Source organism: Stigmatopora argus, chromosome 17 (assembly GCF_051989625.1).
Source record: "Stigmatopora argus isolate UIUO_Sarg chromosome 17, RoL_Sarg_1.0, whole genome shotgun sequence".
Taxonomy (NCBI): domain Eukaryota; kingdom Metazoa; phylum Chordata; class Actinopteri; order Syngnathiformes; family Syngnathidae; genus Stigmatopora; species Stigmatopora argus.
The window spans coordinates 10,967,233-10,995,218 of record NC_135403.1 but is presented as its reverse complement, the minus strand read 5'-3'; the positions used below and the strand labels follow the sequence as shown (position 1 = coordinate 10,995,218).

Below are 27,986 nucleotides of genomic sequence, written 5' to 3'. Positions count from 1 at the left end.
GAGCTGTCAACGCACAAGGCTGCATGTGTCCGACGCCATAAATCAAACCTTGGCTACAACTCACACACACACACGTTTGCAAAAAAAAATGCACAATATTTATTTGACACTATTTGAGAGACCACAATTCTGCATGCATGTTTTTCTTTTATAAATACAGTATAGAAAAATAAACAGAATTTGTTTTTGTTATAATAAGGCCAACGTAAAACAAGAGATTTGCGATCAAAGCGGATGGAATGAAGTTAAAAAAATCAGTTTTGCATAGACCTAAATTGGCGTAAGTAGTAGTTGTTATTTTTATGAATCAAATGTATTTGGCATTTTTTTAATTCATCCTACAGTATAATTTAAAAAGTCGCAGAATCCTAACTTAGTTCAATGTGCTATAAAATAAGACCTATATCCTTGTCAAGTTGCATACATTGTGAGTTACTGTTCAATTGTATCACACTTTATGCTAATACTATATACAAAAATGCATTTGTGTCCTTCAGTTCGACTGATATCATGATGTCACTTCCGATTGACGTGATGGCAAATTATGCAAATAGATGGCTTATGTTTGACCTGTTTTGTCATTGTATATATATTTTTTGGGGATTAAAAACGTTGACGATAAAAAGGCTTCCATGCAAAGTCCTCATCCTCCCTCAAGGCTGTGGACTGAGGCAGCTTCGATTGCGCTCGTCGTCCGAAGAACAGTCCGAGGAGTTGTAGAGGAAGCGTTCGCCCTCGTCGTCGCTGTCTTTCAAGTCTCGTATTCTGCCATTTTTGCCCGTGGTCAACTTGCTGCCCTCGTAGTCCGACTGCTCGCAGTCTCTTTCCGTCTTGTCGCCCTTCCCGGTCTTCTGCTTCTCGGCCTCCTGAGCTGCCTGTTCCTTGGCCTTCTTGCTCCGCTTCCACTTCATGCGCCGGTTCTGGAACCAGATCTTCACCTTATGGGGAACCAATTAAAAAAAACAATTAAGAAGAATTTTTAACAAAAAAATGGCTAGTTGAAAAGTCACATTGACAGAAGAGTGATATGCTCTACCATGGACTGGACAGACAGATGGATGGATATATAATAGAGAAATTGATACTCAAAATGGGTAGAATTACTGTGGATTGATGATGAGATTAAGTAGTAATGAGAAGAACAGCTAGTGATTGTTGGTACCTGTGTTTCTGTGAGCATGAGAGAGGTGGCCACTTCGAAGCGTTTGGGTCGAGACAGGTACTTGTTGAGTTTGAACTGGTGCTCCAGCTCCAGCAACTGCTGGCTGGTGAACGCCGTCCTCGGCCGTCTGCACTTGCCCAGCAGGTTGGACTGCGCTTGGGCTGCTTTGCACAGAATAGAAAAAGACAGCACTTTACTTTGGAGAAGGGAGTTGATTATCCTCTGAACAATTGGTCTTGCATTTTGTGGGTTAAAAGTTTGGCATATAAAGCACCAGGTGATGGTATGATGTCCGGAAACAACTATAATCATTCTAAAACAGCAAAAACCCAATCATTAAAAATTATTGTGAAAGAATTCAAAATTCTCCAAAATCTTACCTTTTTTTACATTTAAAATTTTAAAACCGGCAACACTCATTTCCCATCGCGACCTAATCATTAACAGTACATTCATACTATCAAAGCAACCACACAAAAATACAACAGAAATAAAGCCTAATAATTCCCAAATATCAACATATGCATGACTAATTTAATATGTATGCTTAATATATAATAATTCCCCGGGCTTAACCTATAAAGGCAAATGAATCAGATTTTATTCACCCAAAAAATATTCAAAACAAATACAAATAGCAAAAAAATGAAGCTAAATTTCAAATCATGTTAGATTTCCTAGATGTTTTTGTAATACATCAAATTTTTTACTATTAAAAAAAATACCAAATTGAGGCCTAATAACGTCCAGCATTACAACATGGCATCATTTCAATGTATTTTTCTCCCATTCTTGTCCCGTGATGTCATGTTGTCTCTGTTTGTCCTGCCAGGGTATGAAAGTGTCCACATAGAGGATGAACTAGATCCAGCGCCTACTGTTTTTCTGACCCAAATCTGTTAGAAAGTAGTGCGAACAAAAAGGGCAGTGTGCGCGGTGAGCAAGTCGCATGTCCACTGTGGCTTTCGCAGTCCACCGCTACTTTCCCACTGTCCATTATCTGTCCATTTTAGTTCCTCTCCCAAAAATCATCCATCTGTGTCACCTTGTATGTGTGCACTCCATCATTCAGCTCCACTGGACAAACACCCACATATAGTTTGGGGTGTTTTTTTAAGCACCGTTTAGGGTCTACGTGTTTATCGAAAGTATATTTCGGACCAAAACAGATTGACAGTCTGTTGTTGAATTTTTTTTAGTTCTATAGAGACTTAATACATAATATACTAATTGAAGCTTTTCAATACAGGAGGAAATCTTCCACTGTACCTATTTAAAATTGCAGTCTTGGATATATATTATCAGCCAATTGTCTTTTTTTTGGCTCAAGAAGTGCAAATTCAATAATAAGGTCAAGAAATAAACACATTATTTTTTTTAAATGTTTAAAAATCCAAATAGAAATGATTGACCATGATAAAAATGTATCTACATATTGTTTGGCTGAACAAAAAACAACAACCAAGATCAATAGTCAATTTTACAATAGACTGTAATAGTTAAATTAAAAAATCTAATTTATATATGAAGACATTTTGCCTTAAAACCAGGCCAGTTGATTTAAAAAAGGCAATTATGCACGTTTTTGTAAAAATGACAGCCATTGTGTATTATCGTTAGTTCAAATGAATAAATAATTGTAATAAAGATCTTGGCCATATGGAAAATGTAAATACTTTTGGATGTAGACAAAAACATTTAGTTTCGTATTTGAATTATTCAGAACAATACACACTTTTTTTCCTTGTCTCATTTGAAAATGTTGCCTATTTGCTCCCACATTGGCCATAGTAATATAATAATTCAAATTTATTGTTATTATATTTTTGTACTTGGAGCCAGAATGGATGAGTGACTTGTTTGTAAAATGAAAACTAATTGGCATTTCATTAGCATTTTGAGACCCAGGCTGATACAAAACGACAACATATATTTGTCAAACGTATGTGCGTATTGTTATGATATCTTTAGTCGATGTACAGCTTTAAAAATATCATGTACGTTTTATTCAGGAGAAAAATGGTAAGAGCTGTGGAAAAAAATCCAGACGACACTTTGCACTGATTTTGCATACATTTGCCCAGCCCTTGGATTCTATAAACTATACAAAAATAATGCCATATACAGATCATAAAAACTCTCTAAATATCCATAATACATTCAGAATTTGGGGAAAAAAATACTAATTTTTGTGTAGTTTTCTTTTACAAGCTTTCTATTTTGACTTCCACCTAGTCCCATCAGGACAATCATTATTTTCATTTAATGAGAATTAACAGGTCATTATTTTATAAGGGGGAGGCGAATTTTACAAATATTAACATAATATTATTACTACAGCACCCACAAATGATTATTCGCATTATTTTTTGTGGTATACCAGTGCTGTGAGTTCATAATTTACATTTGGTCGAACACACTGAAATAGGTTTTTATAGCTTTTAAAATGTTCTTGGTTCCCATTTAATGTTCTCCTTATTTAATATATTTATTCATATTGAAGTGACTTTAATCCAAGAATTCATTGCGATATACTACTCACAGTTAAAATCTGCCATTTTTGGGAGCATCATCCCAGCCGTGGACACTCGCAGCCAGTGGTCCAGCTGGAAGGTGCTGGCCGTCAGCTTGATGTGGTCCCCGCCGCCGCCATGGTGGTGCTGATGGTGGGACCCGTGCGGGTAGGAGGCGTAGGACAAGGCCGGGTGCTGAGCGCCGAGCGCGGCCGCCGAGTACGCGTACATGGGGTGGCCGTATAGCGCCTGCGCGGGGATCCCTCCGCCGCCGTTCTGGGGGTGGAGCCCCACCATCCCGTGAGGCCCGCTCAAGAAGCCCGGCTTGGGGATGAGGCCGAGGGCGGAGATCCGCGGAGGGGACGGCGTCTCCGCGCGCAGAGACTCCCCCGGGTTGCCCAGCTCCGAGCCCGCATCGGCGCTGCCGGGGCTCGTGACAAGGGCCAGGGGGGACGTCTGCACTTTGGGGGTGTCCGCCGCTAACAGGGCGTCGATGCGGAAGTTTTTTGACTTCTCCATCTCGGAGGGAAAGAGTACCGCGCGGAAGTTGGGATGGGATCCCGAGTGGGAGCTCGGAGCACGGCGTGACACTTAATGCTCGTCCGGTGATGATGATTGGACGGAGCGAGACCCCCCTCCTAAAGACCCCCTCCCCTCTTACTAACCCCGCCCCCAGGCCTTCATTTCCATTAGAGCTCACGCGCCGATACAAAAAAAAAAATACTCAACACGTTTTAACGAGACGCCGTATTTTACACTAACAGCGTCATCGTTAATATTCGTTTAAGGAATTAAAGTGCAGCACATTGGAAGGATTTCACACCCCTCAAGGTCACACGAGGCGCCTTTTTGGAGACACATATTAGTATTGGGATCATTAGTGTTATTTGAAATTACAGTGTGCTCGAATGGGGGATGTTTGAATGCATTTAGAGCTGCAAAACATGATAATTTATTTAAAAGTGTCAAATTGTTTCCCACAGGTGTAGAAAATGTATATATTTTGCTCATCAATTTGATTTTAAATGGCTACAAGTTAAAGATGACTAAAGTGGGGTTATTATTAATTAACATTATTTTTTTCCAGAACTTAGAAATGAATATTTATTTTTACTCAATGCAAAAAATATATATTTACATGATGCACTTTGTTTTGCAAACATGATTGTAAAATATATTTTTTGTTCATCCAAATAGAATCAAAACACAGGACACAATTTAAATTTTTGATTTATGTCAACATGTTCTATTTAAAAAAATGCAAAACTACATGTTCATGTAAACTAACATAAATGTTCTACATAAGTACATCATCCCTAAGTTATGAGATGTTTTCAAACACTCCCAAAATATGTATTCTCTTAAAACTCATTCACAAAAACAAAAACGAAAAAAATACAGTTCCTAAACATATTTCAATGCAGTGGCAGCTGAATATTGGAGGCTACATGCAGGTCTCATTTTCAAATAATCATTTCCACAGCTGACTTATGCCTGTCGCGTGAAAGGTGAACTGTCACTTTCCCCAATTGGATTTAGATGACAAATTAAAGAAAAGTGCAGACACGGGCCAATTTAGAAAGAGGACTTGCTCATCATTACCATCGGCAAGCATCAGGAAGCAAGAGACAAATGACACATGAGAACAGGCAAGAGGTGGAGGCCAATTGGGAAATCCACCTAAAAGCTCTCCTGCTGTCGCCCAAATAGAAATATATAGAAACAGGGTCATAAACCTGTGCCCAAAATGAATGACGTCACGTACTTGATACACATCCCAATACTAAGTGGAAGCCCCCCAAAATAGTAAAGAGAAAACGGAAAGTAAACGTTTAGTGAATCTCATTCCATCCGGGCCGATGGAATGGAGGGTTTGTCTAATAAGCCACTTAAAGTTAATGGAAGAGGGAGGTCACCGCGAGAATTATTGACACCCCCGTTGGCCTTAACCTGTCTCCCAATAAAGCTGATTAGTTTTGCCTCATTCGTCAGCGCCACCGACGACGTTTTATTTGCTCAGGGGAAATCAACAAGTCAGCGGACGCTCTGCCGCTGAAAGATCGCGGTTTAATTGCGCACCTTGCTCGTCAGTGCATGATCGTGGGCACGATGAAGGATGGCAAGATGGGGCGACTCATTTCATAGGGAAGAAAAAAATGTGCAATTTTAATGTTACACTGATCTCCCTTGATGGGCTATTGAACTAAGTGGCTGCCATTGAAGACGATAGACGTCCAATCCGTTTAACCTGGGAAGGATGGTTCAAAGGGATTGGACATATATCGCTGTCAGTGGCACTAAAAAAGTATCATTGCCTGCCTTGAAATATACATGACCTTGAACTGAGGTTTAAATATCATGCAAATATAATGTAATATACGTAATATGTCAGTTTTCTTCAGAGATATAAAGACCAGTCATGTATTTATCATGGTACTATTTCTATATGTATTTCAAACCTAAATTTAAAAACAATTATTGTAACTATAATGCAGGAAAATAACTCTTTTTGACTTGTAAATAAGTCTCTTTCATATAATATTTGTATCTATTTTTATCTTTATTTGTAAATCTTGGATGCATTAGCATGATATTTTTTCTAGTATGATGTTTACTTAGATTTTATTATAGAGCTTACATTTGAAAATATCTTTCAAATAATTATTTCCAATATGGCTGTGGATGATGAGTGCGCGTCACCATCTTGCTGATTTAATTTCATTAAAATGCTGCATGAATATTTCTATTAAGGTTGCAGTGAAATATGGAGCCATTTACAATTGGCTTTGACCAGATTTATGACCCCCAATCCCCCCTCCTCCTTTTTTCATCACATCCAAGAAGAAGGAAAGAAGGGGTCGGTGGGGACCAAAACTTGTTGCCTCCCATGAAATCCCCTTAATGATTGAGACAATTAACTGCAATACAAATCAACATGACAAATAGCCTTGTTATATCCTATTAATTGGGATATGTGTTCATTATGAAAAGTCAATTATTGATGTGGCATTTAATGTCATTTTACCATTTGAAACCACAGACATTAAAAATGTGGAGTTGTTTAAAATTATATTTCAATTCAGTATCTATTTTTTTGTTCTTGCAGTTTTATTGCATGTACTGTATCAAATTTTTCCATGTTGTTCTTTAGAGAAAGCTTCCGGTTTGTAGGTGTTCCGTGACGCATTCCGGTACCCCTGGAAATTAGAGTGCTACAATGTTTGGGTGTTGTGCAAAGGTAAAAATACAACTCTCGTTTAAATACATGTAAAGCAAAGCTGATCATAAAACATTTTCCCTATGATTGACAAAATAAGAAAGTATCACTAATTTTATGGTATATTTGAATACATCGAAAATTAGACGAATTCAAGAAGTTACCAAACGCAGCAAGTGACGTTTTTAGTGGCGTGAATTTCAGCCAATCGGCTTTGCTGATCTAACAGGAAGCGGAAGCAATCAAGGCTCCCCTTGTATTGACTTGCGAGTGCAGGGAAATAACACGCAACGATTCAACTGAAACAAATACCCAATAATCACAATCCCCACGCAGTTCACACCTCTAAGGTAACCGATCAACTTGCTGTTACTATACCGGATTTGCATCCGTTCCATTTTACTATAAAAGATCTCCAAATATTGGATACCCCGGCGTGAACGCATACGAGTGTTAGCTCTTTGGCTACCCACTTAGCTCCGTCTCCTACATCAACAAAATAGTTCCACGCGCGTCTATAAGATTGGAGAATACCGCTGATCAACAATATTGAGTCTAAAGTATTGATACGATCGATCTGAAAACGCAGATGGCCGTGATCGTAGCCCGCCTGCTGAGTCATTTGCTAACTAAGGATGCCGGTTAGCTCACCGGGTCGAAGCAAACCATAACAAATGTCACATTACAATGCAATCCGTTACAAATAAAACAGTTGAGATGTAGACGATCTTCAATTTATCACAACTAAGTAGCTTGATTGTTCTCTCCCTACTTCCATCTCATTCATACACTTTGATTTGACCTTTTTATGTCCAGGGATAAGTGTCAATATCACCATCAGTCAATGGGAAAGAGGTAAAGATGTTCAGCTTCGAGGGCGATTTCAAGACGAGACCCAAGGTGTCACTCGGGGGAGCAAGTAAAAAGGTAGGATTTTCTTTTCTTTTTATTATTTTTATCTATATGTATTTTCCAATATGATATACTGGAGCCTCAATGTATATACAACCTTATGTAATTTCTCCCAGGAAGCGAAAGCATCTCTGCTGCATCGCACACAAGAAGAAAGAAGAAAAAGAGAGGTAACATGTTCTTTTTTTTCATCTAGCACCTCTCCTCTTCATTGTGGTATTTTTCTTGTCCCAGGATGATAGGAAACGATTGAAGAATGCCATCATTATTCAGTCCTATATCCGTGGCTACCAAGACTTGAAACGACAGGTAAGGTAGCAGTGTAATGGTCTCCCTCTGAACTATGGTACATTTTATAATTTCAATTTAGAAAAAATAAAAAAATACTGTCTCAATCATATAATTTTTTTTTCATCTCGAATATATCAACAATTTCTCTGAGAAAAAGAATGTATGACTTATTGCTTGTGGTGTCATTTATGTAGTCTCAAAATACTAAAGATATTTGATTCTTGTTTACCTTTTTTTTGCTCCTTCAAAACATTCATCTTTAATCTCCCGTAATGAGAACTTTAATCTCATTGTTTATATTTCTCTGCCCAAGTTTAGTCTTCATGTGTGATGTCATTAAATAATTGGGAGAAGTTGTTTCTGATTTTTGGGAAATTTTTCGCAGTATGCCATGCAGAGAGCTACTTTTGACGAGTGCGCCAGCCGAACACAGCACACTTTAGAAGCGCCCACGCTCAGCCTGTTGTGCAGGCAGCTTATCTTTTTCTACAGACAGAGCGTGGATGCACATAGATTGGTGAGAAAACAGCTTTTATTACACTCAGCACTCCTTGTCTTTTCTACTTCAATATTCTATTTGTGTTTGTCTTTTTTGAGCAGATATGGCTGTGTCAGAACCTGGTGAAACACAACTGTCAGTTTGTCAAAATGCTAGTGGGGCCGCACAGACAGACGTGTGTATTTCAGATTAAGAGACTACTCGGATTCTGCTGCAGGTATCTTCACATTCCAATGACTATCTGGAAATGATTATTGACTATTGCTCATACATGACCATAAAAATAGAGGTTGTCTCTTTGTTCTCTTTCCAATAGACTCTTAAAGAACTGCACCGATGACAGCTTAAATGTGTCCGTGCCCATGAGGATGTTGGAAGTCTTTTCTTCAGAGAAAATCTACCTTCCCGTTATGGCCGACGTCAACGATGTGGCGCAAATAGTGGAGCAGATTTTGCACTATATGGTCCAGAAGGGTATGGACATTCTCTGTTTGAATGTCAACACAATGGTTATTGTTATATGTTATTTATAGGATTAGGTGCACCTCTAAAAAGCCAATTCATGCCTCTTTTTTTTCAAAAAAAATATGTGATCAGGGCAACTCTAGTTTTATTTTTTTATTTCAGGATACTACAGGTCGCTGTACAATCTGGTGAATCATCGCCTCCCTCCCAGTCTGGAGTACACTGACTCGCCTTCAAGTCCCCTGGCAAGCACACTATTGGATCACATCCTCAAACCTTTGCACTTTAGCTACTCCTCCTGCACAGCAGGCGCCCGGTACGACATGCCTTTTTTTATTTAACTTTTGTATTGTCTCCGGGAGTCAACACTGAAGTCAATTTACAACAAGCTGTAAAAGCCCCCCCAACTCTAAAGGCACGTTCTTTTCCCTCCAAGTAAAATACGTGAATGTTTGCCGCGAGTCGGAGACGAACTTGAGAGCAAACGTTGAGGGGGCTTCTTTTCTTCTTTGAAGAAAAGCGAGGTGGGAGTGAGAGGGCTTTGTGTATACACATGTAGTCTGACAGCTCATTATGTGAGTGTGGGGACTTGACGTAAGGGGGGTTTGTGCCAGATGTGAGCCATGCAAAGAAGCTCTGTTTGGGTAGATAATAGCCGAGTAGTCACTTAGCGCAGTGATCAACATGCCTTACACATCATAAAGTCTGCACCTCATTGTAACTCTTAATTGGTTCTCTTTTTGACCCCTTCATCATTCTAATTCCATTTAAACATGTATGTTCTCACCCCATCTTTTGCAGGCATTTTGTCTTTGCCGCCTTTACCGAGGAGTTTATTTCAGCGCCGTTCACCGAGCAGATCTTTCACTTTTTCATCCCCGCCCTGTCGGACCCTCGTCTCGCCTTCCCTTTCGAGGGCTTCCTCAGCTCCCTCCAGGGCACCGTCACCACCTCCCCGGTCGCCCAGAGCCGGGCGCCCTGGATATTTTACTTTGTCCTCTCTGCGGGAGAGAACTGTTTAGGTGGGTAGCGACCGTAACGTCTACGTACCCGATTTAGCGATCGACTGTCAGCCGCCTTCACATGATGTTATATCGGCAGGTTCACTATCTGAGGAAGGCCTGCTTCTGTATTTAAGCGCCCTTCAGACACTGTTGCCTCTGCTGCCGGTGACCGAGAGCTGCAGCCGGCCAGCGGTGGGCAGTGACTCTGAGGACGAAGATGATGCTGACGTTCACCCACCGCCAATGAAGGTACCATACTCGCGTTACGAGGCGTTTGTAGAGAACTGTCATTGATGTGACATTTTTTTTCTGCACTCACCGGTTAGGATGACAGTCGAATCTCCGTGCAGCTGATCACCGACGAATGCGTGCGTAAGATGGACACCAAGCTGCAGACTAACACGCTGCTCAACTTGGTGTGGAGGGACTCGGCCAGCGAGGAGGTTTTCACCATGATGGCGTCCATCTGTCACACGCTCATGGTCCAGCATCGTCTCCTGGTTCCCAAAGTCAGGTGGGCTGCAACATTAACAAGGAGAAGTTGTCACTTATTGCTTACGATAGATGTCCAATCCTTTTTGGACTGTGGATAACTGGCTGTGATCATTCACTGTCAGCCCCTGAAATGGATTGGACCTCTGTCATCGATTAATTCCAGTTTAAAAAACCCTTAAATTATGAACCCTTAAATTATAAGTCCATTTATATTTGCACAATTAGCCTCGCACGGCAGCCCCCCCTGAGAAAAAAAGAGCATCCCGACACATTTTCCGCGCAGTAAGCAGTATGTAAATAATGGCACAAAGAGGGGGAAAGAAGGGCAGCCGTCGGCAGTGCGCAGCCCGCCGGCATTTACAACCGTTGAGAGGAAGCAGAAGATGTCAGTGAAGCTGTCAGCTTTGGATGAGGGCAATTACCTCTTCTCGGGGGGCTGATTACATTAGGGCCAGGATGTCGGAGGTGCTGATTGCCTGCTCGTGTTTGAGCTTGCGTGCTTGGTCAACCTGCTCCAGTTAATCATTAGTAAAAGCCTCATGATTTGTATGTGTACGGCTTACTTCAACTGTGCTCACTTACCTCCAAGCAAGCGAAATTTGATGAGGGTATTGTGGAATTATATAAATACATTTTATAGCTGTGAAAGCAATCAGATGAGCGATCAAGATAATGAAAAATGTCATCTGATATGTTATTCATTAACTTATGAACGGCCATTGGTGGCAATATGTTTAATCTATTCGCCTATGCAATGCCAGAGAATGGGTTAAGGCAGCCCATCATGTTTTGGAAAAAGTTAATTAAAAAAAGGGAATCATCAGGTATTTATGTTCAACAGTCTTATAGAATCCACGGTCTTGAAATTCAGCTTTATAAAACTAACAAAAGTACAATGCAATTTAGAGCAATGGCAGAGAGCTGGGACAGGGTTGTTCACCTATTGACCAAAAGATGTTAACCTTAGACATAGTTAAAATGTTGTTAAAATATGTATAATTTTTATGTTATATATCTTTATATATATTCTGATTCAAAATGGATGGCACAGTAAAGCAAGATGAATTGTATTAAATAAAAAGCAAAGAAAATGAGGCATTTCAAAAATATTATGCCAGTGTTAGTTTAAGAAAATTAAATTTAAATTAAAATAAAGTCCTTTCCGTAAGGATTTTTTAAATTTAAAAAAACATTTTCCAAAGTCATGCAGTATTTCAACATTTCTTGGCAACTTTACTCCTTTCTATTTGTATTTTTTGTCAAACAGTAATACATTTTTTCAATTTAACTTGTCTGTAGTCGCTATTGAACATGATTACGACAATGTTCATATTCTCCAAATTCTCACGCGTGACCAACCTGATGTCTTACGTCTCCGTGTTTGAAATTTACAACGAGAACAAGACAGTTGACTCATAATTGTACATTTGCCTCGCCAGGAGAATCCAAAGTGCGCTCTGTTAATGTCCTTAATTTTTTTATGGCGTCCCTTCTTCCTTTCCGCCACTTTCCCCATAAATCCCGCCCTTCGAGTTCCATCATTATCGGATATCTGTACAAAATAATTAGCTCGCCGAGGAAGATTAATCACTGCCGGAGTGGACGGGATAGCTTTACAAGAGGCTAAGGGGAGCAAATTGCATCCTTGTCTTGATTTACTGAGCTGATCCGCTGAAGGGGGAAAAAAGGAGCTTTCAGGGTTTTTCTTGCCAACCCTGTTTTTCACGAATATTCTCAAAGTCGGGACCTCCAATAGATTTGGAGCAATTCTTTTTCTAATGCCATTTTGATGGTTTGAATTGCCTATTAGCGACAGGCACCCTTTCTGTGATTCTGATAAGGTTTATACGCAGGAGTCAAAAATACAAACTTCTCTTTAGACCCTTGAAATGAAATGATGTGGCTATGATTCATCGCAGATTTTTTTTCTACCCCTCACAGCCCATTTCGACTTTGTTTATTAGCGGTTCATTCCATGATTGAAAAGGGGGTTTTGGTGGGCTGTAAATCAGCTTGTCAGCTGGCATTTAGTGCTTTGTTTCCCATCTCAATCAAACACCCGGGCGCCTTGTTATGAGCACGCTGCAGCACTTTCCTTCCTAAGCTTTTCTCCAGAGCCTTATAGCGCTGACAGATGGAGTGTGGTAGGCCATGGACCATTTTTCAAGTCTTCCTTATCGAGCTTTAGGTCAGCTCCATTTGGGGGTCGCCACTTTTGTATTGGTTGATTGGAGAGGCGGAATTTGAGCAGCGCCATTGACAATCATGTCCCGATGACTTTTTACCCAACACAAAATCCTTTATTTTTCCCCATAATCAACAGTGTGCCGGTCGGTCTTTGAATTTTGGTATTGTCAACTCAGTCTATTTTTTTGGAACATAACTAGATTTTATCGCCATCCATCCAGATATAAATAAAACTATAATGACTTCATTGCAAAACTGATAACAAAAGTGCTTCTGCGCCTTATAATCAAATGTCATATTTATGAAAATAACCCCATTCATTGAGGGTGCACTTTATGGTCAGAAAAAAATTCAAATTTGATGCAAGTGGTCATAAAACCAGTTACTTAGTATTAACCGCCAGGCCTGCTGGCATACTTGGCACGTTATTGTCACCTTCTCTTGTGAACAGCAATGCAATTTCGAAGCTTGGGCAAACACACACAAACCCTCGAACAAAGAGCCGCTTCGCACCTCGGCGCTACCAAAGGCGAGGTATGCGAGGCCCACCTCGGCGTTATCACGTAATTCCCCGTGAGTGTGCAAGCAGGATTGTCACCGTGAGGTCACAGCGAGGACCCCACCTGCACCTCCCATTGTCCCGATCTCCCCCTTGGCCATTAAGTTAAATGGGGCTCCAGCAGGAAGCTGTTTATGACCCCCTTCGTAGCAGCAACTAGTTTACTAATGGAAGGTGCCTCGCCTAAATAAAGCTTAATGGCTCATTTAATCTCCTTTTTGGCTAGGGGTGACCAAGAAGATGCCGTGTTGGTGAACAGTTCCATTTATTTCTGATGTGTCCTCTCTTGGTTAACAGGGAGCACACATTCGCGAAGAGTCATTTTACAGTTTTTGTCACCAGGTTGTTAAAGCTCTGAATGATGAATGTTGACATTGAATGCAACCTCTCTTCCGCTCCCTCTTTTGTTGTTGTGCAGACTTCTGTACAGTTTAGCCTTCAATGCACGTTTCCTGCGGCATCTGTGGCACCTGATCACCTCCATGACCACCAAGATGATCACTGGGTGAGCAATTGTTGATGAAATTCTTCTTGTGATATGTGATTTGTTAGCAGTAGATCTCCAGATGACGTGGTAGCATCAAACTTTTGCAGAATCTAACATTCCACATCATGACAAAACAAGCCATGTCCTCTTTGTTCCTCAGGTCCATGGTTTCTCTGCTGCAACTGATCTCCAGAGGCTCGCCCATGTCCTACGAAGACTCCAACCGCATCATTCCGCTCTTCTACCTCTTCAGCTCCCTTTTCAGCCACTCGCTTATCTCAGTGCACGATACCGAGTTTTTTGGGCACGAAATGGAAGGTAGTAGTTTTTATGACATGTCACTCACAATTACAATGCAAATTCTATCATGTGTGAGCTCCTGGATTTTGCATATCATTCAAGCCATTCTAGCCTTAAAACATGAGCGTTTTCGTACTCATTAGCTGCCGCCCCACATTTTCCACCAGAAAATTAATGTGAATATTTTTAAAAATGCATTTAGAATTCATTATTCATTCCTTTATTTAAGTGCTCAGGTGCCTGCAACCACTATTTCAATTGACTATATTATCAATAGAGACCAATGAAGTTTTTTCTTAAACTGTTTTTTTTCTCTTTTTCATTTTCGGAATTAGCGTTTTAGTTTTAAATTTCTATGCCCTACCTAGGTCTATTTTCTAGCAACGTAATGTCGGCAATATGTCTGTAGCAATCGGTACATTTGTTGAGAACCACTGGTTTGGTATATTGTCGATTGCAATGGGCGTCCTCATAGAGTTTGTCCACCTCCCTTGGACAGGCCAGACGCAGTCGTCCATGATGCCTTTCACCCTGACGGAGCTGGTGACTCTGTCCCGCTGTTTGAGGGACGCGTGTCTGGGCATCATCAATCTGGCCTACCCGGAAACCAAGACAGAGCACCGTGAAGAATACATGGCGGCCTTCCGCAGCGTCGGCGTCAAGACCAACGCGGAAGTGCAGCTGCGCATTCAGGCTGAGCAGAAACGCTGGGTGCAACTATTTAAGGTCAGTGCGTTATCGTACGCCATCAAAACAAAACAAAAAGCACAGATTGTCTGAGAATAAAAGAGTGAGTTGCAGGTATGGTGATCAGAAAAATATCCAAGCAGTCAAGTGCAAATACTGTATACAGTGGTACCTCTACATACGAACTTAATTTGTTCCGGGACTGAGCTCGTATGTCGATCTTCTCGTAACTCGAACAAACATTTCCCATTGAAATGAACTATACACGAAAGAGATGCGGCAAAAAAGACAGTGCGCTACAATGATAAACAGCCTTTCATGTCATGGCCACCTGGCTTTCTCGCATCTCGAAATTTTTCTCGTATCTAGAGCTAATTATTTGCTCGAAATGTTCCTCGTATCTCGAGCATCTCGTAGGTAGAGCTGCTCGTATGTAGAGGTACCACTGTACTCTGGATATGATTCTTAAGCGAAGCTGTTAGAGACAATAAAAACAAGCAGCATTAGATTTATTAAAACACACATTAGCATGAGTGGATTGCCAGTACGGCCTTCCGTGCTTAGTGATTGACTTCTACTGTGGTGGAAATCAAGCATACTCCAATAAATGGGTAAATAGAAGGAGGAGCAGCTGTGGAGGTCGTCCGCTGGCTATTTACCCAAAGTAAATGAGACGGAAAATACATCTTTTTTTTTTTCCTACCTCGTTTGGCGTGTCTGGCTGTAATTGCACGAAAAAGTGATTACGCGACCTTGCAGCTAACTGCCGAGCTTGGAAAGTGACCGCTCTTTTACGCAAGGTGGGTGAATACCTGAGGAGCCAGCGGGGTTGATTTTCATAAAAGATCCGCTCAAAGGCCTCTTGTCAGCGAAAACGACCCATTAAAGAAGTGGGGAGCAGGGAAAGTGCATTTTCCAAATTGAGCGCTGGGATTTACAGTCGCTTTAACGCCGCGTGACCCCTACCACGCTAATGTTTGCTTCGTGTCATCAGCCGTCCCTCCCCATCTTTTATCGGCCCCATTGTCGAGCTATCTATTTAATTGAAAGAAGCTAATTGAATGAAAATGATCAACTAAGCTTGTATTAATATTCCTAATGGAACTTTCTTCTTGGCCATGTTTGGAGAACCATGTCACGCCGGAGTTTGGGAAAGGCCCATTAAGGCTCGCACTTAACCCGATGGGCTAATTAAGGAATGCTTATTCATTCTGGGAGTCAGGGGCTAGGCACGCTCCGAACCCATCGCCATTCTCCATTTACAGCGTTTTGCACTCGACATTATTGCCCGACGTCGCGGGATTGATTGGCGTCCTATGAAAATGACGTGCTTTAGTGGAGAACTCTTCGATTTTGACCATTCGGCCAAAGCGTTATATGGAAATTGTCCCGCTGTTACTGTTATGGCAGGACGCAGAAACTAATTTAAAAGGTCTTTGTGCAGGGAGGTTAAATGATGGCTCTTCCACCAAAATGTTCAGGAAGAATACATTCTGTTATTCCCTGCAATGCAATGTCGTTTTTTTTGGCGACAGTTGGTTTAACGCAGCCATTTGCCCACCAGGTCATCACGAACTTGGTGAAGATGTTGAAAGCTCGCGACATCCGGCGACCCTTCTGCCCGTCGGGTCACTGGCTGTCTCAGGAGGTCAACATTCGAGCCGATAAGGTAATGTTTGTGACGTGAAAAGTCATTATATTCATCAACTGGTAGTGGAGGCAATGCTTCTTTCTGTGTTTAGGTTACTCAGCTCTACGTGCCGTCTGCCCGACATGTGTGGCGAACGCGAAGGATGGGTCGCATTGGACCCCTTCAGTCAACACTAGATGGTAATTTAAACATTTTTGGGGTCTGTTCTTTTTTTAAACTGTCTAAAAACATGTTATTCTGAATAATGCAGTGCTTACGACACTCAAACTAACCATCAGGGAAGTTCTTTGTTAAACCATCCCAAGCAAAACATATAAAAAAGGTTTTCGCACATGAATATTCTTGCTTTTGGACCCCCAAAAAAGTAAAAAGGCTCAAACTGAATGGCAGCCACGGGAAGAAATCGATACTGCAATCGAGTCTTAGTGGACTTGACATCAGTCATTATTTATTTATGCATAAGTATTATTGCCTTCTAAAGGCCTGGGATGGAGCAGAAAAAAAAATATGATTCGTTTTCCTGCTGACTATCCCGTCATCTGTAATAATATTTGAATTATTGTAATGCATCATGTAGTGAGGACTTTTTAAAAGCCAGGAAAGGCGCTTGTGTGCGTGAATGCACGGCGTGAAAACAAGCAGATAACAATGTGTGTATGAGCTGCCTTAATGTCACTCCCAGGCTGTACGGCCTCTATTCAATTAGCCTGAAAGTACCTGCTGAACTCGGCCACATCGCCCGCTGCTGTTTGCTCTTTCCTTTTCTCATTTCCTTAAATGGACGTCACCCCCGCCACTCGTCCTCCTCCCCCAAGCTGATGAACGAGCGACGTATTGAGCACCCTGACGGAGGCCATATTTCTCCTTAAAGATGGAAACTTGATGGCAAAATGCAGATCAGACTGACTAATTGAGTGGAATAATTGAGCTGGAGTGGAGGCTAAGTGAGGAGTTTTGCTATTGTGGCGCTTTTCCCCCCTTCCTATTTGGGCGTAGCATTCTAAATCTGGAGTTTAATAGAAAACAAACATCAACTTAATGGATACGTGCTCGTTAGGCGGGTGGACGGCTCGATTTACTGCACGGGTGGGCAACCTGCAGCACTTGGACTGTTTTTTCTGGAATAATACACTTTATATAGTTTGGATGGGCCTATGACTTGTGTTTTTTTTCTTTTTTGCCTTTTCTGGTTGGTGCAAAAAATGGTGTGTATACTGGATAGCAGGGGTTTCAGACTCGGGTTGGTTCGCGTGCCGCTTTAACGTGAACTTGATTTCGTGTGGGCCGGACCATTTTAGATATAATATTTAGATTTTTTTTATAAATGGATTAAAAGAACTGGATTAAAAGCCCTGAATATTCAGTTTTTTTATAGATCTAAAACAATGTTTATTTTAGCTTTTTTTAAATATCTTTTTAGATTTTACAAAATGATTCTTGAACTAAAAACAGAAAAAATGGATTAAAAAATTACAATTATTGATTTAAAAGGGGGAAAATCAGGAAATTTAATATACATCTATACTCTTCATTTTAATTTGATCCTAAAACAGAAAGTCGGCACTCATGATTTACTTTCCCGGGCCACACAAAATGATGCGGCGGGCCAGATTTGGCCCCCGGGCCGCCACTTTGACACGTGCTGTATGGAAAGCTGAGAGCAGATGTCATTCAGTGTTTTGATTTGATGAAGTTAAAGAAACTTGACTTAATTTAGACTATTTGTAAAAACTCCAAAGGAAGAAGTTGATTTAGTGGTTTTAAATGTGAGAAACTTTCCGGTTTTAATTTGTGGGTCTTGCTTTTTTTGCAGTGGGCTCGGAGCCCCCTCAGCTGTCCGTGTCAGAGGAGAGACATCTAGCCATCCTCACTGAGCTCCCTTTTGTCGTTCCCTTCGAGGAGCGTGTCAAGGTAACGCACTGTTCTGAAATGGGATATGCATCCTTAAATCTACCTCTATTCCTCTAATCTTCCAATGTGGTGTGTTAGATCTTCCAAAGGTTAATCTTTGCCGACAAGCGGGACGTGCAGGGGGACGGGCCCTTCTCCAACGGCATCGTCGTCACCATCCGACGTAACTACATCTACGAAGACGCCTACGACAAACTCTCCCCAGAAAATGGTGCGCCCACGTTCATGTGATTGTTACCTTTTTTTTTTTGGAAAAACGCTTAGAAAAAGGTGAAAACTCTTGGCAAGACAGTGCAAGCGTGGAGCTTTAAACATTCATGCTCTGTCTAAATCTCTTGTTCAGCCCTATAAAATCTTTATATGAAGGATCAAGGTAAAAATCAAGGTTAGCTTATATCCTTCCACGGCGTATTGGATTCCAAGCGCGGGGCGCATAATCGTGCTTCCGATTATTCTAATGGAAGGCATAAAAGACGGAATCAATTATTTTAAGTCACCTCTTTTGTGTTTTGAATTGAAAAGGCCACCCGGGCGGGGGCCCACTCTGATTAAAAAGAGTAGTAGGCTGAAGACATGATCTATATCATTTATGTGTCCGTAAGTTATAGCTTCCCGATTTACCGACATGCATTAATTATTCTGAAAGATGACCTTATATGGAAGTTGATTAGAATATTCTGGTGGTCAAGATAGTGTTTTGGCACTGAAAGGGTTTGTACCCTTTTTAAAAAATATATATATTTTACTGTAATGATGGATTTTTGTTGTAAAATGAAGTATATGTTTTAATTTATTAGAGCCAGACTTAAAGAAAAGGATTCGTGTGCACCTACTGAACGCCCACGGTTTGGACGAGGCGGGCATTGATGGCGGCGGCATCTTCCGCGAGTTCCTCAACGAGCTCCTGAAGTCTGGCTTCAACCCCAACCAGGGGGTCTTCAAGACCACCAACGAGGGCCTCTTGTACCCTAACCCGGCTGCTGAGACGCTGGTGGGGGACTCTTTTACGCGCCAATACTACTTCCTTGGCAGGATCCTTGGGAAGGTGAGATTTCAAAATTCTTTGGATTTATCGCATACAAGGTTTTCGATATGAATATGTATAGGCTATGTCTCTAGTTATGGTTTAATAAAATAGTCACATTTTGGTAAAAAATAAATAAAAACCACAAATATTCTATATTATAAATTGTTTTTTTTTAAATAGTTTCTTGAATGTGACACTTTTGCTTCATGCGCTTTTGCTTTCATCGTTATTTCTAGAAATTGCGGTATTTGAAGAAGTTTCCGTAATTCACGTGAAGAGAGTTAAATCAACTTGATGCTTTCCCCCCCCCCCAGTATTTTTCCTGATGTGGGACTATATAAATGCTCCAAATCATTCAGAAAGCATGTGCTGAATGTTCAAATGAAGCGCTATCATCTGTAGTTTAGATGAATGACCTTCTGACAAGCGGCCGCTTCGCAATTAGAGCTTCCATTAGTAGATGATTCTATCCTCTTGTTTGTGTAGTCATCGCCATTCGGCTGGCCCTAAATCAGTGCATCCGTGCACACTGCACATAAATAAGCATGCGCTAATAGCAATTTGATCTGTTTTATACTCACAATCGTCCAGGCTTCTGCTCTATGTTGAACTTTTGCTTCTCAAAAAAACGTGCTTCTTCTTGGGAGCCAAAGTTATATTCACTTATTGAACTATTGATCAGAAGAGGTAAAAATTGTCATATTAGGAGTTGATTATCCATTTTGGTGAACATGAAAGGTGCTTATCAGCGCATTCATTTTGTGTATTCTCTCCAACAACACCCTATACTTCAACACTAATGAGAGTTTGACTTTCAATTAACCCCGCTACAAGTTCCTCCCTCTCGCCGTAAAAGTGGTCGTCTGAGCGACCATTTTGATCGGCCTGGGCGTTATTTGTTTAGTGGCCGGGATAAAAGGCAAAGCCTTTATAAAGATTGAGATTGCATCACCGGCGCGGCTTAAAGGACACGGGAGATTAATATAGTTAATTAATGTCGGAGGCGTGCCATTGTTACTGGGGGGTGATGCATTACAGGCGTGAGTGGCTTGTCTGCTGGGGGTACTCACCCAAATGGGATTGAGCATAAGAAGCAGCGGCCGCCCGTCATTCTTCTTCCTCACTTGTCCACCCGGGTGACAGGTAAGAAAGATTTAAGGCCTAAACACGGAAACAGGTTACAGTTGGGAAGTTCTCGACCAGTCAGTCTTAACCTTTGTGGGCGTCAGCGCCATCTTGCGGGCCACGAAGTTATTTCATTTTTCTGCAGATGGCCTACAAGAACCAACGAAGTCCAGTGCTGTGTATGTGGTGTGACATCCCAAACACACTTGCTCTTATTTAAGCGTACTTTTTCCAAATATTTCTTTCCGCCAGTTTTATCCAGTACAGTAAACCTATATATAAACCTTTTCCCAATGTGCTTCTTCACCCTCACATTTTTGCTCCCTAACTATGAAGGTGAGAGCCGCAAGCCTCCCTTTTTGATGGATGATGATGCCTTTTAAAGGCATTATAATTTTATTGATGGCTAATGTTGTAAATTAAGGGATTTATTTGGCAGGCAACAGAATGCACCTGCAATGTTGTTGGCATTTATTCCACCTGATGGCGCCTCGATCTGCTTTAATTGCGCTGCCACTGCACTCACTTATATTAAAACGCCCGGGCGCCATAATAATTAATTCTTAACGTCCCCGAGTCATTTTGGCACAATTTCTGGCAATAAACACTCGTAAATAAAGTAAGTGGCATTGAGAAAAAACAAGACGCGAGCCCCCCATGCCCCCTAGCACCACCACCGCCACCTTCTTTCCCGTCCTCTTCCCGGCAAGCACGTTATTGATAGGTTCCAAGGGGCCACGCGGCACATATGGTCCCCAACGAGCACTGGCCACCATCAAAATACTAAGTGGATTATTTTGCATATAAAACAGACAATGTTTGAAGTTGCGCAATTAACCCGTGTTTAGAAAATAGCCGTGATTTACGACCGGGTGCGTGTGTGTTTAAGATGCATGCATTATGGAAATCCTCTAGATTTATAATCCATTTAGCTGATGTGGTCAGGTTTTTAGCGCTATCATTTATAAAGAGACGCATATTTTAGCCCGTCCAATGGCCTCCCTTTTGGGACTATTCTAGTACATTAGCTTTGGGGTTTTATGAGTCACCTGCCCGCCGCTGCTTCTTAATGGTGTCTTGGGTCAAGGTGAGAAGTGGCATTTATAAAAGTTTAAGATGGGCCGAGAGGATGCCGGTCGGTCCCGCTTTAGATGGATTGTGTTTTGCTCTCTTTCTCGCTGTTGTTTGAGCAGATTTACGACTTTTCCGCGGAAAAAGTCAACAGGATTTGACGCATTTGACCGTATGAAGTTTTTGTATGGGCCAAAGTTTTTAGGGTGATCGCTCAAGGCTTGAATTGGGGATTCAGAATGCACAAGTAGTACTAAATAGACGTACTTTTGTTGTTGTATTTTATTTATATCGCGACCGGACGTCTGGTCGCCGGACGTTTGATCGCCCAGGTGAATATAATTTTGAGAGCTGGTTTCAACAGTAGATATTTAGATATTAAACTCTCTCTCATGAATATAATTTTGAGAGCTGGTTTCAACAGTAAACTCTCTGTCATGTTGTCAAACGTCCGGCGACCAAAAGTCCGGCGACCAAACGTCTGGGCGACCAAACGTCCGGGCGACCAAATGTCCGGGCGACCAAACGTCCGGCGACCAAACGTCTGGCGACCAAACATCCGAGTACCTATTTATATATAGTAGCGGGTGGCCAAATACTGCCAGGGCTTAAAAAAATCTTTAAAAGTGTAATGGTAAAAAGTATTTTATCTTATGTGTACAGAAATCAATTTGTTAAACACATGAAATTTGAGATGTACATTTTCCTGAGACCGAATGTATGATGTTTGTTTCACAGGCTCTATATGAAAACATGTTGGTGGAGTTGCCTTTTGCCAGTTTCTTCCTGTCCAAGCTGCTGGGCACCAGCGCCGATGTGGACATCCACCACCTTGCCTCTCTGGACCCTGAAATGTACCGGAACCTTCTCTTCCTCAAGAGCTACGAGGGTGACGTGGAGGAGCTGGGCCTCAACTTCACGGTGGTCAACAACGATTTGGGAGAAGCTCAGGTCATTACAACACATTTTCTGGATCGAGGCGTCATTACCAACAGTTTTTTTATTCACGATTATCACTTTTTCGGCATGTGTGTTTAGAAAACACCTCTCAGCACACCTGAGAGAAACAACCGGCATCTTTTAGGCACGTCTCGAGCTAGAGCTGTTTGCTCAGGGCTTTGATGCGTCTTATTAGTTCTCGTCAAACAGCGCCTGAAAATGACCGAGTTGCATTGCAGCCTTGGCAAACACGATGGGGGGGCGGGTTAATTTGCGGGAGATTAGGCACACACCTATGAGTAGCCTGCCCTCTATTTGCTCCCCAACGAGAGATAGCGAATGGCTAGATAAGCGCAGCGATTGTGCTACATTAGCACATAATCGCACTCTGTACCGTGCAGAAGGCTAAAAATTGGAGCAACAACTTTCATTCCATTGCAATCTGACTCACCCTTCTTAAGGATCTTATCGCTATCCGTTTTTTTGTTGGCCCACGTCAGTAAGGTCTGAGTCAATTCCAGTTTAACGTCTTACTGTTGAGTAAATAAGCTGTCCAGTATGTCTCGGTTATAAGAGAAATGGGAAAATGTTAGTCTTGAGCTTTAATCTTACTTTCCAAGTGGCCACGTCAAGCTTTTATGTGTACATTTAAGCCTGGAATTCATCATGCGAATGACAACAGATGGGGTTTAAGTAGGACTTTTAGTCTAAAAAGATTACAAGATGTTGTCAAAGATGTTAAGAGAGAAAAAAAAAAGATTTATACAGTCTCAAATTTGACAAATCCAATGTAAATCACCTTTACTAATCCGCACTCACTTTTATAACCTTTTTTTTGTGTGATGAAAATCAATTTAGTCCTAAAAAAGTGTAGTTACTTTACTACATCACTTTAACATTTTTAATGTTGATGTTCCAAATTGTTGAGAATTTTGGAGCCATTCAACAAAGAAAATGTTTCTTCTCTTTTTGGTACATTTTCATGGCCATCCCCTGACCTAAACCCTATTTATAACATTTTTCATCATAGGCTCCCACTGACAAAACCATTGCTTCCATCTCGCTGTAAAAACCTTGAGTTCAGACAAGATGCCCATCTTTTTTCCGCAGAACTGACCACCACATAATGTACCCATGCAAAGTAGCGTTTAAACCTGCACCAATTACAATCCATGTCAAAATTGACAAACGTGATACGGTATTAACGACGAAAGACTCCCGTAAAGCGCACGATGGGCCGTCAGCCGTCCGTGTCCTCTCACAGACATTATGATGTCATCATAAACCCGCCTTTATGAACCGCGATGAGCACATTTTATCAAGCGCTAACTGCTCTAAAGCTAATGAAAAGAGAACCCGGGGCCAAATTGTATTGGAGCAGATGTTCATTGGCCGCGCTATATTTAGCGGTGCACTTAACCACGGGCACAAGCCGGAGGGGGGAGTCGCACCTTTAATCAGAGTGCTGCGGGATAACATTTTAATTACCTCGCTTTGATTGAGTTCAATCCACCTCACACAATTACAATAAGCCTCGACTTTTCGCAATTTGGTTTTCAATTGTTCACTGTAAGATGGTGCCTGTTGGCTTTCACGATTCTGATGTTAAAAATAATTTCTGCTCAGGTAGTGGAACTGAAGCCAGGCGGAAAGGACATACCCGTCACCACGGCTAACCGGATCGCGTACATCCATCTGGTGGCCGATTACAGACTCAACAAACAGATCCGGCCGCACTCCCTGGCTTTTAGGCAGGGGATTGCAAATGTGGTCAACCTGGAGTGGCTGCGCATGTTTGATCAGCAAGAGATTCAGGTGACTGGTGGCTGAAAGGATGATTCATGTCAAAAACATGTTTAAAATGTTGTTTTTCTTTTTTAACAGGTGCTAATATCTGGCGCTCATGTTCCAATTTGTCTTGATGACCTGAAAAAGTTCACCAACTACTCTGGTAAGATTTCTAAAATGTCAACCCATGATGTCAGGGTTTTTTCAACTATTAAAAAGTAATAGTTTGAAAGTTATTTCACAGTTTACAAGTAAAATCATTGTGAAAATGGTCACTAAATTTTGTGTTGTTTGTCCAAATCCTGATTAACACTTGATAATGTTTTGACAGTTTGTATATATATATTTGAAGGTAGGGAAAAATGTATTAAAATGTATTCAGTTTAATTTATTGTTTTTTTAATGGACTTGGCAGGTGGTTACACCGCCACGCATCCCGTCATCCAGATCTTCTGGGAGGTAGTGGAAGGCTTCACAGACGAGGAAAAACGCAAGCTGCTCAAGTTCGTCACCAGTTGCTCTCGACCTCCTCTTCTAGGCTTCAAGGTTTGGATTTAATGCACATCTTGTTCGTTGTCTCGTTATGAAAATTGGGAAATTTATTATTATGCGACCGTAAATACAACAGAAGCTACCTAAGGGTGTCAATGTTGGTTACAAGGTTTAAAGGAAAAACTAAAGTGGAATAATTAGTTTTTTTTAAACCAGATGCCAATTTTTGGTACACTTCTTAACTCTCGTTCTTGACCCTGCTCTGCTTGGTCTAGACAAATATTGTTTTTTTTCTTCAAGTCTGTAGCCAGTTCAACTTTTGAACTTTTTTGTGACAACATTTCCATTGTGGCTGAGTCATGGCGGCTAAAAAGAACCTTCAATTGGAAGGAAAAAAACACGTTAACTTGAAAATCGCAACGACAATCATCGTACTAAACTTTACTACTTTGATTATGAAAAACATTATTTTATGGTCATAGAGCAGTTCGTTTTTTTTTTAATTTATTCAAAATGATAAAATGTCAAACTCAAGAGCTGACTGAAATGGATAAAACTAGCCTTAAACTACTCGTTGATGCTTGATGGGTTCTGGAATCAAATCCTGGTGCTGTACTTAAGCACTTTACAAGTCAACATTTCTAATTGGGGCCTTTTGGGAAGTATCAAAGATGTCCATTGGGATTGTATCTTTTTATTAACGTCATTAGCTTGCTAAAACTTTATGGTTGTCCTGCAGTAGAACGAAGGACCCAAACTCCTTAAAAGAAATCCCTTCTGTTACCTCCTGTCGCCTCCTCCTTTTTTAATCCATTTGACTTTGGCCTGCACGCGTGGGCGGTCCTCTCTCTCTGGGCGTTAATTTGTGGATGACGGGGGCGGGCCCCCTGACCCGGACCCCCGGCTGGAGCCGGCTCCGCCTTAATTAGCTGTCGTGAAAGGAGCCCGGGATTCATTAGCAAAGATATAGGTGCTGTCAGGCAGAGCCATTTAAAAAAGATGATGGAAATGGCACTTTTTTTCTCTCCCTTCCCTCTCCTCACGAACGATCGCCGGCGTAACGAGCGCTTCTCAATAAGCAACGATAGTTTAATACGGTAATTGTGGGTAAAATGGGGTCGTGGCGGCGGGGCCCCCGAAGAGCCATTGGATGATAGGGTATTTGCTGACTTGAAAAAGCGGGAAGGAAATCACAGCTGCCGTTGATGGAAAGGTTCAATGTCACAGTCGGCAGTTGAGGTGGCGGGGGGAGGGGGGTGGGGGGGATGTGAGGGCTAAATCCCCAACATCAAAATAATCTTCAAGCAGAGGAGGCACCAAGCATGTAATAGTTATAGACTCCGTCGGCCTTCTCGGAGTGGTAAGTGGCAGGCTGCTTTCCGCTATCGATGCGGCTCGCTCGCTTCTTTGTCTCTTGTTCGCCCCCACCCTTCCGAAAAAGGGGGGGGGGGTGCGGACCGACAGAGCCCACGTCGATCTGGCAGCTCTGCTTTGCCAAATACACATCCGAAAAGCGGAAAGCACTTTTATTCAAGGTAGGCGGAGACAAACATAAGGCGGGAACAACAAGGGGAGGTGCTATATACAAAGTGATGACAGGCCTTGACCAGTAGGTGTCACTGAAATTCTATTCTTGATGCTAATGCTAAGAATACAAAATAAGAATACAAGAGAAATACATTCCATATTCCACAAAAACATAACGCAGAATAGACGCCACGAAATGAGCATTCCCTGCTGGGTCAAAGTGCAAGCGCCTTTTTAAAAATGTATCCTTGCGGTGTATGGGGCGGATTCTAGGAGCTGTACCCGGCGTTCTGCGTTCACAATGGCGGCACCGACCTAGACCGGCTGCCCACGGCCAGCACGTGCATGAACCTGCTCAAGCTGCCCGAGTTCTACAGCCAGCATCAGATGAGGAACAAGCTGCTCTATGCCGTCGAGTCGTCATCTGGCTTCGAGCTGAGCTGAGCTGAGGTTATGGCGGACAAAACCGGGGAAAGGCGTGCACTGAATTGGCTGGGCTCGTTGTGCATGACTGTGTGCGGGTTGACTCCTATTAGACCATCGTGTTAAAGAGGGGGTAGCTGGATTGTTTAAAAAAAATATTTTGGAGAATTTTTGTTCATTTAAATTTAGCTCGTCACGAAACTGAAATGACATTTTCCCCCTGCACGACACCTACTCGCAATTTTTTCAACATACAAGTTTTACGCAAGTGGCAATGCAGCATTTTCTTATCGAGAAAGCAGAAGTTAGGAAAGTCAAGTTTAGTAACTTTTAATGACAAACACTAGCAGGCCATGATTATATAGCAATCAAATGTTAAGACCCTTGCGAACCAAGGACCCTTGTACTGGGGTTCGAAAAAAGTTTTTTAAAAGTAGTTTTGGCACGCAATGGAACATAGGCATTGGTGTGCTGTTTTTTTTTTTAAATATTTTTTTTCTTCCTCATCCCCCACCAAAGACGATGTGGTAACATATGTTATATCGAAAAGGCAATACAAGAATAGAGGGACTGTGAATTGCGTGCCAGGGTGGCGTTCATTTTGCGATTTCTACAAATATTCCTATAGTGTCATAACCATGGGAGGCCCTTTCGAGCTTTTTGTTCAGACGGATTTGTGAATTTATTCAACTAGATGATGAATTTGTGAATATGTACATGTTCTCTTGTATGATTCGTTATTTCTTCAGTATTTGTACAGGTTTCCTTCCTGTGTGTGAGGGAGCGATTGTGTCACGTGATTACAAATGTTAGCAGCAGCGGAATGAATGGAAATGAATAAATCTCGGTCTTTTTCAGATTGCTCTTCTCGTTGGTTGTTTAAGGTAATCGTGGAGATATAACGCAAAGGAGAGAGGAAAAAAAGGATTTGTCCTGGCTTTTAATGGCCTCTGACATATAATTAAAGTAACATCCAGTTAAGAAACACTGAGCAGAACTATTCTGGCCTTGAGATGCATTACCGGGCCGGGCGCAAATTAAGCTTGTGTGCGTTTGTCATAAATCCACGCGCAGTCATCCATCGCTTTTTGGACCCAAGCCATCTCCTCTGCAACATCTCATATCTCAGAAGCCCCCAAACCTTTACCGCCTCCGACTCAAAGTAGTAATTGGGTCTTAAAAAAGACGACTTGTCATTGAAATGAGGGATTCATCTCAATTACCTTGAGATTTATTCTGGACTATTACCTGGTG

At 41.6% G+C, this 27,986-nt stretch overlaps 2 protein-coding genes across 3 annotated transcripts; one reads left to right on the top strand and one right to left on the bottom strand.

Annotated features, from left to right (window-relative positions):
• Positions 1–110: 110 nt before the first annotated feature.
• Positions 111–4,258, bottom strand: mnx1 (motor neuron and pancreas homeobox 1). The gene is made up of 4 exons (XM_077624703.1): positions 3,698–4,258; positions 3,143–3,144; positions 1,163–1,323; positions 111–938 (listed from the first exon to the last, which is right to left on the bottom strand). The coding sequence occupies exons 1-4, from the start codon at positions 4,192–4,194 to the stop codon at positions 654–656; spliced, it is 945 nt and encodes a 314-aa protein (XP_077480829.1). The 5' UTR covers positions 4,195–4,258; the 3' UTR covers positions 111–653.
• A 2,861-nt stretch (positions 4,259–7,119) lies between these two features.
• On the top strand, positions 7,120–27,589 carry ube3c (ubiquitin protein ligase E3C). 2 transcript variants are annotated; one of them, XM_077624752.1, is made up of 24 exons: positions 7,120–7,243; positions 7,711–7,819; positions 7,921–7,974; positions 8,039–8,113; positions 8,481–8,612; positions 8,696–8,811; positions 8,911–9,068; positions 9,222–9,375; positions 9,861–10,081; positions 10,161–10,312; positions 10,390–10,577; positions 13,723–13,809; positions 13,952–14,109; positions 14,591–14,817; positions 16,343–16,447; positions 16,521–16,608; positions 18,243–18,340; positions 18,419–18,551; positions 19,138–19,385; positions 22,302–22,514; positions 24,129–24,317; positions 24,387–24,453; positions 24,706–24,836; positions 26,583–27,589. In XM_077624752.1, exons 2-24 carry the CDS (start codon positions 7,754–7,756, stop codon positions 26,751–26,753), a joined length of 3,231 nt encoding a protein of 1,076 aa, XP_077480878.1. In that variant the 5' UTR covers positions 7,120–7,243; positions 7,711–7,753; the 3' UTR covers positions 26,754–27,589. The 2 variants fall into 2 exon arrangements, with proteins under 2 accessions (XP_077480878.1, XP_077480877.1); XM_077624751.1 differs by having other exon boundaries at positions 13,952–14,112.
• Positions 27,590–27,986: the final 397 nt, after the last annotated feature.

Bases quoted from the DNA above. Each gene is read 5' to 3' on its own strand.
- mnx1 (XM_077624703.1), bottom strand. From the start codon at position 4,194: ATGGAGAAGTCAAAAAACTTCCGCATCGACGCCCTGTTAGCGGCGGAC. The intron at 939-1,162 runs GTACCAACAATC...GTTCCCCATAAG, and splicing joins TCATGCTCACAGAAACACAG to GTGAAGATCTGGTTCCAGAA.
- ube3c (XM_077624751.1), top strand. From the start codon at position 7,754: ATGTTCAGCTTCGAGGGCGATTTCAAGACGAGACCCAAGGTGTCACTC. The intron at 14,818-16,342 runs GTCAGTGCGTTA...TTTGCCCACCAG, and splicing joins GCTGGGTGCAACTATTTAAG to GTCATCACGAACTTGGTGAA. The intron at 22,515-24,128 runs GTCATTACAACA...ATTTCTGCTCAG, and splicing joins ACGATTTGGGAGAAGCTCAG to GTAGTGGAACTGAAGCCAGG.